The sequence below is a fragment of the Chenopodium album genome, chromosome 3, assembly GCF_948465745.1.
Source record: "Chenopodium album chromosome 3, dcCheAlbu1.1, whole genome shotgun sequence".
NCBI classification, from domain to species: Eukaryota; Viridiplantae; Streptophyta; class Magnoliopsida; order Caryophyllales; family Amaranthaceae; genus Chenopodium; species Chenopodium album.
Window position 1 is genome coordinate 83,913,918 of NC_137836.1, and position 10,573 is coordinate 83,924,490.

At 34.3% G+C, this 10,573-nt stretch overlaps 1 protein-coding gene across 1 annotated transcript; it reads left to right on the forward strand.

Annotated features, from left to right (window-relative positions):
- The first annotated feature begins 231 nt into the window (after positions 1-231).
- Positions 232-2,869, forward strand: LOC145624628 (transcription factor DIVARICATA-like). Its single transcript, XM_081677707.1, has 2 exons — positions 232-1,796; positions 2,079-2,869. Exons 1-2 carry the CDS (start codon positions 1,366-1,368, stop codon positions 2,584-2,586), a joined length of 939 nt encoding a protein of 312 aa, XP_081533833.1. The 5' UTR covers positions 232-1,365; the 3' UTR covers positions 2,587-2,869.
- Positions 2,870-10,573: the final 7,704 nt, after the last annotated feature.

Genomic DNA, 10,573 nt, shown 5'->3' on the forward strand with positions numbered 1-10,573 from the left:
TTACAAGGGTAGAGTGTGTGAATAATATTACTCGGTATTAAAAAAAAGGAAAAAATACATATAGAGGGGACATAATAAAACCATGGTAAACAAAATTAAGCATTTATTTAAAGAAATTAATAAAAAAAAAGCATGAACTTTTTCAATTTTAGTTGCAGTATCCACAAACACCATATTACCCAATCACAACCCACCACCTTCAATACCCTTTGCTCAGTTTTCTCTCTCCAGCTCTGTCTCTGCTCTGCCTTGTCTCTGAAAGATCTCCCCTTTCTTTTATTTCTATTTTATTTTCCCTTTTTTTTTTTTTTCATTTTTTCCCTCCTCTTTCTTTGTGCATAGATGTGCTAAAATTTAGATTCATTCCTTGAACCTCGCTACCTTTGCTTTTTTACGTTTTTGGCCCTTACTTTCCCTCCTCTGTGCCTTCTCTTTACTTTGCTGCTCAAACCTCAAGAAAAAATTAAAAAGAAAAAAAGAAGGGAAAAAAAGGAAAAAGAAAAAAGAAGAAAGAACAGATCTTTCTCTTTCTCCTCCTTTTTTTCTAATTTTTGTGTTGATTTTTCTGAATTTTCTCACTCCTACAAATTCCTCTGCTTCCACAATCACTCTGTTTCCTCACTTGGGTCTTTCCATTTTCAGCTCTTCTGAAACCCCTTTTTTTTGAAACCTTCTATTTTCTTCACAAAATTAACTCCTCTGTTTTTCTGAACTTTCCTGATCTGGGTTTTAGCAGCTTGAAGTGAAACTATCACTTGTTAGATTTCCACCTTCTACTATTATTATTAGCTCAAGCTTCTGTCTTGCAATTCAGAAAGAAAAAAAAAAAAAAATCATTCTCATGATTAGTTTTTTTCTGGGATGATTAGTTGACTAATTAGTTCAAACACCCTCAAATTCTGTTTCTACCCAAGATTTTTATTTTGATTTAATAAAAATATAAAAATAAAAATTTCCCATGTTTGGGATATTTTTGATAGATTTTCTCTGATATTGGCATAGGTGGGTCTTTTTCTAGATTCCTCAAGAGGGGGTAGGCATATTATGCAAGAGTAAAAAAAAAAAAAAAAAACAGAAAAAAAGAAAAGAGGTGGGAGTATTCTGATTCCTTTCTAATGCTCCTGCTCTCTCTTTCTTTAATTCTCTAAAATTGGCATTGTAAAATCTCAACCTCTACATTTGCTTTCTGGGTTCTCTTTCTTTCTCTGTCTCTCCACCTCATTTTTACTCAAGAAATGAAGTCAAAACTGTCTCTTTGACAACCCCCAAGAAATAAATTTTTTGTCAAAAAAACTCCCCAACAAAAATTTCATAAAAAATAGAGTAAATTAAAAGTTGGGTAAGTCCAATTTTTGTGCTAATTTGATGAAGTGGGAGATGGAAGTTTTATCATCATACCTATCATCTGCAAGCTGGTTGATTGATGAAAGTAGGAGCACAAGTTGGACACAAGCAGAAAACAAGATATTTGAGAATGCTCTTGCAGTTTATGATAAAGACACTCCAGATCGTTGGCAAAAAGTGGCAGCTATGCTTCCTGGTAAAACAGTTGGTGATGTGATCAAACAATACAAGGAATTAGAAGATGATGTTAGTAATATTGAAGCTGGTTTAGTCCCAATTCCTGGTTATGATATTGATGCTGCCTCAGCTTTCACCTTAGAATGGGTTAATCACAATGGTTATGATGCTTACAAGCATACTTATAGCCCTGGTGGCAAGCGGGGGCCGCCCGGCGCTCGGCCCCCGGATCAAGAGAGGAAGAAGGGGGTTCCATGGACTGAAGAAGAGCATAAGTAAGTTTCTATTGACTTCAATGTGCTAATTTTTGTTAAGTACTAGGTAATTTGGGTTTATGTTGAATAATTCTTTGATTAGTAGGGGGTTTAACTTTAATTTCTCGGTGTAAATATCTGAGTTTTTTGATTAAATATTCAAAAGAGAAAGATATTTGGTTAGTTTGAAATTTTGCACTATCCTTGATAATAAAGGGTTATTGTTTGTTTTGACTTTTTGATCTTTTGTTGGTCTACAATAATTTGATATGAATTCTAAAATTATGTGATATTTTTTAATAGGTTGTTCTTAATGGGGTTGAAGAAATATGGGAAAGGAGATTGGAGAAACATTTCAAGGAATTTTGTGGTAACAAGGACTCCAACCCAAGTAGCTAGCCATGCACAAAAATACTTCATAAGGCAGTTATCAGGAGGGAAAGACAAGAGAAGAGCTAGTATTCATGATATAACAACTGTTAATCTAGAAAATGAAGCTCTTTCACCAGATAATAACAGCAAGAGGTCTAATTCACCAGAGCAGTCCACAATAACAGTGCAAACCCAACAGCAGGCGAATTCGATCACGATGCCTAAAACACATTTCCAGTGGGATCAATCAAACAACGGAACAGCCATTGCTTTCGATTCGATGCAGGGTAACTTGTACATGGCACCCTATGGTGTTGGCTCATATGGGTTAAAAGTGCAAGGGCAGAATTTGCAGAGGGGTGATTATCTAGAAAATTATGTAGGAGCTCAAAGCATGGGTTTCCAGATTCAACCAACACAGCACTATCCTCATGGATGACATGGGAGTTTAATTAGTGTTATTAACAAGGATGTTGTCTTAATCTTAGTAGTTTGTACTGTTTGCATCTTTGTTTTTGGGGTTTCTTAATTTTTATGTTTTCTAGAAGATAGCTGTGTTTTTGTCTCTCTGCATGGTATTGTCTATGTGAATATTATTAGTCCATGATATTCAAATTATAAGTGAAAGAGACGCAAAAGATTATAATTTGGCTTAGAATATGGAAAATGTTGGATTTTGTAGAGCTAATTCTAATGATTTTTATTCCAAATGGAATTTTCCCTTGTATAGTTTCAATTAATTATTAACTTTATTATGATATTCTGATTGTTAGAACATTTTCTTTTTTCTCTTAGCAGAAAATAATCCCGATTTATCCGACACTCCGGTTACTGGCCTTAGAGGAAAAAAGTCGATAGTACCCTCACTGCGGTTTACTCAGTAAGGGTACTTTGGACACTTGTCTCTCGTTACTTTGTTAGTTACCTAACTAGTTAGTTAAGTAGAACATTTCTTTGTCCAAATCCCAGTCTAGCTAAGCACAGCATCAACAGATAGTGGCAACTATTAAGAAACTTAAGGAAGATACTCATCAGAGATCAGCATATGCTTTGTTTTTAGGTAAACAAGTACAAGATTTGATGAAGAAAGGAGCAAAGTACGGCCTTGAATATGATAAGAATATCCAATCATGAGTATGTTCTTAGAGAACTGTATATTATTGATAGGAAACATATAATTCATGTATCATAATAATTGAAGCAACATTTGACGACAGGTCAATTATTTTTTGGTTTCTGACATGAACTGTGTGTGTAATTTTCATTTGCTGTCTAAAATGCTGAAGAAACTACAAACCAGAAAAGTTTTTTCTTAGATTGTCAATAGGACAATGAAAGCATCTTCAAGCTTCTTACCCTCTTCAGTAAGATGTAACCTTCAAACGACACGCACAAATTCATAATCCATATATCATACCTAAGAACAGGACCTAAAACAATCCCAAAAATTTCTCAATCCTCAAATGTTCAAGTAAAACTCAAAACAACTTCCCATGACTAAATGATCAATTAGCTTAGGGTATGTCGTCGTATAAACCTTGAATATGCTAGTGTTTACTATCTGCAATTACAAGCTTAATTCCAAAGTTGGCTAACCTTAAAGTTCATTAGATAGGCTTTCTCAAAATTGGCCGAGTCAGAGAGCACTTCTTTGGTACTATTCCATAACACATTGTCTTCATTCTAGTTCATGCTTTCCTTTCTCAGCCCTTTAGAATCATTTACTATTTTTGAGCCAAGCTATTCATCACCCCAAAATGGACTACTTGACTGGGTAATTTGACCTAGAATTAAGTTCATAGCCGAGTCCACATTCCACTATATAAAGCACAATATGCTTCATTTCCTTCCCAGCCCCCACCCTTCCTAAATCTTTTCCAAATCTTTCAACCAAGATCTTTTCCCAGGAGATCCCTTTCTGAAAGAAGAGAGAAGGGATTAGTGGGTTACTTTCAATGGTAAAGGCATAGATTTTAACTATAATTAACCTTCGAAAAGCATATGCGAAAGACATTTAAGATTCACTTAGATAAACATTGCATATAATGTTTTACATTTTTCACCTAATTCTTTAGACCAATGTCATGTACTATACTTCCTCTAAGACTATTGTATTAGCACGCGACTGCTGTCTTTTTTTCTTAGATTATGGAATCACATCATGATTAGTGATAGTATAATGTATAGTACCCACTTAATTAATCTTTCTTTAAGTGTGGTCCAGTTCTTTAAATCTGAGGCTTAGATTCTGACATAGTTCAAGGAAGCAAAAGCTAATAACAGCTTTTCATTATATGGAAAAAGGTTACTCTGCCTTTTTCTTAAATCAGTTACTATCATTGTTTTCTAAAACTTCATAGGCACTCTAAATCTCTAATTTTGCCAAATTCTTAAGCCTCAAGAATATGGACCGTTTGCAGTCAACCGACTGCTGGCTGGTTCACTTAGCGAAAAGCCAATCAAAGGGGATGGTCGAAAAGCCATTTACTTAGCAAGGCCCAAGTCTTTAACCTGGTTATCTCCTCTCAATACGAGTTTTTTGTCAAATAAACTAAGTTTAGAACAGCGAAGTTCAATAGGGACCTCAAATGTTAACTAAAGCATTACCTTCCTCAGGAAGATTTCATTTTTCACAACAATTTGCCAACTTGACTAGCTAGAGATTCCACTAATACCAAGCATTATTGGCTTTGTTTGAAGCAATAATTCTTGTTATAGACTGAAGGGGGTTGGATCAATTATGCACTCTCCTATACACGCATATTTTATGCCTTATACACAAGAATTTGACTTATGATTTGATTTGTTGCTTTTTATGGGTCATCTTACAATAATGAATCAGTTGAGATGAATTGCAACAGATTCTTCTGGTTCCAGTGGCCCTGAACTTATCACAGCAGAACCTTTCAAATTAGTAACTTTATCTTCTCCAAACATTAATAAAAAGTAAAAGGCAAAAAGAAAAATAAATATAAAAATAAAAATGTTAAGAATAAACCTTCACCCACACATTTCCACTTACAACAGTAAGATTTGCTGATTTCTCATGCTAGAATTCCCACTTGACCCGTGTGATTCTATCTTTGAGTCATGAGCAGTAATCGACTATCACAAAATTTCCCCCCTAATTCTCTCCTTTCATTTTTTTTTTTAATTTAACTAGTTTTCATATCACCTTCTGCTTCTTTGTTTATTACGTGTCAGTTTGGAATATCTAATATTGTTAAACTGACCACTATGGCAAGTGAACGACATTCAGGGTCTGAGAACTTTTGGTCACTCTCATAGTCTCATGGAGTCATGGTAGATTATTCAGCTCCCAACACTAAATCAATCGAATTAACAGGCGCAACTAAGTGACAAAACTTACCATTCCTTTTCAAAAGAAGCATCCTTGCACTCAAAAGCACCTTGGCCACTTTATTCTCACAATGTTGAATTTTAGAAATAACTGTCAGCCACATGTGTAAATATCAGCATATTTGAACTTCTGGAATTATCTTTTCCTAGCTTCTCTATTCTTAGAGTATTTCTTACTCCTTATTTGATTCTTTAAGGGTCAGATAAAACTCACATCAGAAGGTAAAGAAAATTTAGCATGGCAGTAAAGTAAATCCAATACATAAAGAACTTTACTGCTCTGCCTGCTAACTATGGGCTTAAACGATCAGTCAAAAACCTAAATTGTACAACCAAAATCTTCCATTACACTCTATATTGACACTGTCAGATTAGACCACAATGAATAAGAAGGAAAGAACCCAGTGGTACATTTTCGCTTAGTCAGATATCCCAAAGCAGACAAATTTGATCCTAATGACTCTTTCAACTATATTCAAAATCGAAAAAGGTTCAGTACAAAGCAGCAGAAAAAAGAAAAAGAAAATATCATGATTAGCAGATGCAGTATTCCATATAATCAACAAATGAGGGACTTTCATGACATCATATTAAACAAAGTGAAACGCATCAATTGCATAAAAGATCATTTCACAGGCATCTTTTAGTAAAGGTAACAAAATAAAGATGATTAGAGGACAGACCTTCAATGAGAAGGAGAGATGCTTTGTGTGGTGAAGCCTTTTTATTTTGATGTGAGTCCACAGAAAAGTGAAGCCACTCCTGTATTCCCTAAAGAATGTCATAACAAATTTCAACCCAAAAGCTACAATCAGTCAAATGCTTTACCAACTATTCTACTCCAAAACAACAATGTTCCACAGCAATGGAAATATGATCAATGGCTATGAGAATGACCGGCCTATGAGCCTATTATGACACCGCATAGATAACTTGATCAGCAGGCATTCATAACAACATGCATAGAAGTTACTCTTGTTATTTTCTTTTAGAGAGTAAGATTGTGCTGACCACTGACACTATACTTCATTTTAACTTATCCACATATATGTCCTCTGCGTTCAAAACCGCAGGAAACAATATTTATTACAAAAAGAAGGCAAGTTCCAACAGGGAAAAGTCATAAAACTACCAAACCAAGCTATTGCATCCAAAGCCACCATCGGGTACCTTAATCTTGTCTTCAAAGGTGAGCAAATTTGTTGCCTTGTACTCACTCTCAAATAAAATTCTGTTTCTGACACATAGGGCTATTCCACTACAGATATAATGCCATGAGCAGCATTTAGCTCTTTATAAACTGCAACAAGGATATTCAATAAAGAATCCAAAAAATATGCTAAATTTGTAGTAAGAAAAAGTATCATTGATCAAAAATAAAATCAAATTAGCAGCGGAAAAAATCAATTGGCAGAAAACTCAAATGAATCAATCATGCACAACAAACTGATGCTAGTGATAATTATACTGGAAGGAAACGGAAACTGGTTGCTTAGAACAGAGACTTCAGATTTTTCTAATATACAAGCATATGCTTAGTTAGTCTGCAGCTTGACATGTTACAAAAGCAGGTGATATTTATCGGGCTAGATAGTAAGTCAGGTGTTCTTCATAAAAATTTCTCCAAAAGTTTAACTGCATGAGCTTTATAGAACAACTGGTTATCTTTCCAGATAAATCTTCCAGATAATTAATCAGTTAATCCACAATCCCATATACAATTTTGTTTCATATCAATTGTCTATATGGATTACTCATTATTTACACAATCTTGTTTCAATAAGATGGATAAACAAGATCAGCACCAAGCAAACTCGACTTGCTATACTTCCTTTAAAGAACTAGAGAAGAGTGAGCTAAACCATTTTGCTAGGGCATCTATGATGCTGATACATTTGACAGATGCTATGTTCCACCCATTCATATGTTAACATTAGTGCCAAATGGAATAGTTTAGAATCTTTGCCAGAAGTAAATAAACCAAAGTAAATTAAAGGGGTAAAGTATGAGAAAGGGCCTAAGTCATGATTTTTGAAGCAGAATGTATCCCTTGTAATAATAAGGTACATCCTAGCACAGGGAATTAGCCCAGATTTGGAATCTGTTCATAAATCTCAGTCACAATAATTTTTTATTTTTCTTCCCAGATAAACTCTTTAAGCAAGCATTGAGTTTTTTTCAATAAAAAAAATACTAGTAGTAATAATAATAATAAAAAAAAATCTGTTCATCTGTAATAATATTGGTTACCCACTTAGCATGACGCAACACCGAAATGTCAAAAAGAGCGAATGGATCTCCCAAACTCAGGTGAATAAGAAACAAATTAATCTGAGAAAATAGGAGCATATCTATCCCATGTTGAGCCACACTGAAAAGTTTCCATTAATAAATTCTGAGAAGATAAAGCTTAAAGTTCTAGGTGTAAATGTGTAATGCTAATTAATGGCATGCTGAGAACACTGACGAAACATCATGTATAACTTCAATGACAATTCAGCTATTAATATGTTATGTTCCAAGTTCCAACACTTCATCAAGCAACAATTCATTTGAATATATCTGCACAAGCATTGTCATGCATGAACATTGCACAAGCACCTCTCTAATGTGATGTGTCCTGTATCCACTACGTTCAGAAATAATTAGTATTTTTCCAAATTACCATTTTCCCATGTCTATATCATATCCATATCGGCATCCACGTCCATTCTCGGTGTCTCGGTGCAAATGCCCCTTCACCTTCAGCAAACTGTAAGCCTCAAACTAAATAGCTATATACATCCACAAGATTAATGCGAAAAGACATTGAGCTCAAAGGAAAGAAATGGACCATGGCATTGGATACTTGAGAGAGGTTGGCTTTGTCACAGCGCACTCAATGAGATTCCAGCTGATTACTTTTCATTTTTCCTCTTCTTTTGCACACTTTTTAACTATTTAATTCAAATAATCATAGAAACCCAAACCAAAGATAGCATACCTAAGTGAAAAAAAAAAAAGGTTACCCAAAACCTCTCCAGCATATAAAATCTAACCTGTAGCATCAGTTCACAGGAAGCCAAACTAAAATCACATCTATGTAACAGAGAGTCAGTTTTACTGTCTTAACATATGACTGATTTGAGAACAAAAGCCGTGATCCGTCCCCCGGGATGGATTAAACAACCTACTCATAGCATAAAATAAAAATAGAGATATTATGTTTTTTTATGGATGAAACGATCAGAATACACCGACAAAATAATAAGATTTGACATCTCCCATTTCCTAAGGAATCTTTTCTACTAACACCTACTGTATTAGGAGTCCCTAAATCCAAATCCACTACCATGTCACTCACTACTTTTTCATAGTTTATTATTCATGGAAAAAAATACGATCTCTTGCAACCTGTACGGCACACCCTATTTACAGCAAAAACAAAAGCAGTCATTGGCTCATCTCTCAACTCTAGGGCTCAAATATTGACTATGTTAAGGGAGACAAAGAAAAATGCTTTACGTACACAGGGTTCTTTATTATCGTGATCATGCATTCATCCATGATGTAATTGCCACTATTGTTCACTAATAATGTAGTTTAAGCTAATTGCACGAGTGGGTTTCAGCAAAATAAAAAATTATCAAGAATCCAACTTTATGAGTCATTATTAACAAGTCAGTTGCTCACCCTTAAACAAAGAATATAAAGTAGTTGATAATTCTTTTTCCCTGCAATCAAATGTCTGTCTTACCTCAAACAACAATCCAGAATTTATCACCTAGATGCAGAAATGGTAAAAGTCAAATTTATGCAGACTAACCTCTAACCAGTGTTTATGTAACAGTTGTAGAACCACTTCCGCAAGCAGCTGTCACTTTACATGATAACCTAGAAAAGCATTTGTTACAATCCGATGATGAGACCGAAATTTAACTCTTCTCTTCAATCAACAAATATCCAATATAAAGGTTGTTTCCAAGAAATTTTTATGTCTTACATTCTTACTAGCTTGCTAAGAGTAATAATCCCTCAGTTTTTTTTAATGGTTCCACTTTTGACTTTAACATTTGCTTAAAGTACAACTTTGATCATTGAAGTCTCTAAATATTTCTAAGTATTAGTTACTTAAAATTAATATTATAATATTATATAAAATACACATGAGACAATGACAAACCCATAATATTAGTACATTTGATTTTATATATTATTAGAAAAATAGAGTCAAAGCAAAAAATGTGAATTGTGCAAGAGTAAATATAGAATGATTAACATGGTTGAGGCCTAAAGGAGGCTGTCTTTCAAATTTAGAAATTGCAACCCACTTACTGTAGGTGGGCAATATAGTACGTAAAAAATAAAATAAAAAATAAAAAAAATGGCCAGGATAAAAAAAAAAAAGGCTAGCTAAAATTTCAACATCAGATTTCATTGTCAAACTTAAGGAGGGAGGGAAGTCACATAAGCCTACCTCAGGTCTGTGCTATACGTGATAACAGTTCTATTCACAGAGCATACAACTCAAGCATAGTAAAAAAACTCACATTATCTTCATACAAGTCTTCTTTTCTCAACTTGTACAAATAAAAGTTAAAAGACTTCATTTCACAAGTAATTTCAAACCATGCTCACCAACATTTTGCACAAAATCAGAAGTTTAGACTAGCAGTTACTGTGCGAGTTATCTCAACAAACTGATGAGAGAAACATAATTTAGACACAATTTGCAAGACAAAAAATTCCTTAAACTAGGAACACAAAAGCCAAAGGACTAGTTTCATTGTCCTCCATGTCATAGATGAAAAACTTCATCACACCATATTCACAAATCACACATGTGAAAGAGGGAATAGACTTCACATACAAAACAATATGATGAAGGCATCATTTAGACAGCTAAAGGACAGAGAAAAGGACGTACCAAAACTGTTTAGAAGATGAAAGCCCACTTTAGTCGAGCACCAAACAATGATAGGCTTCATGAGCCTTTTTCTGTGACAGATTGAATCTGGAAAATGACAATTCAGATCACATTCTAACTGGCCAATACATCATACAATCATAGACAATAATTGTGAGCT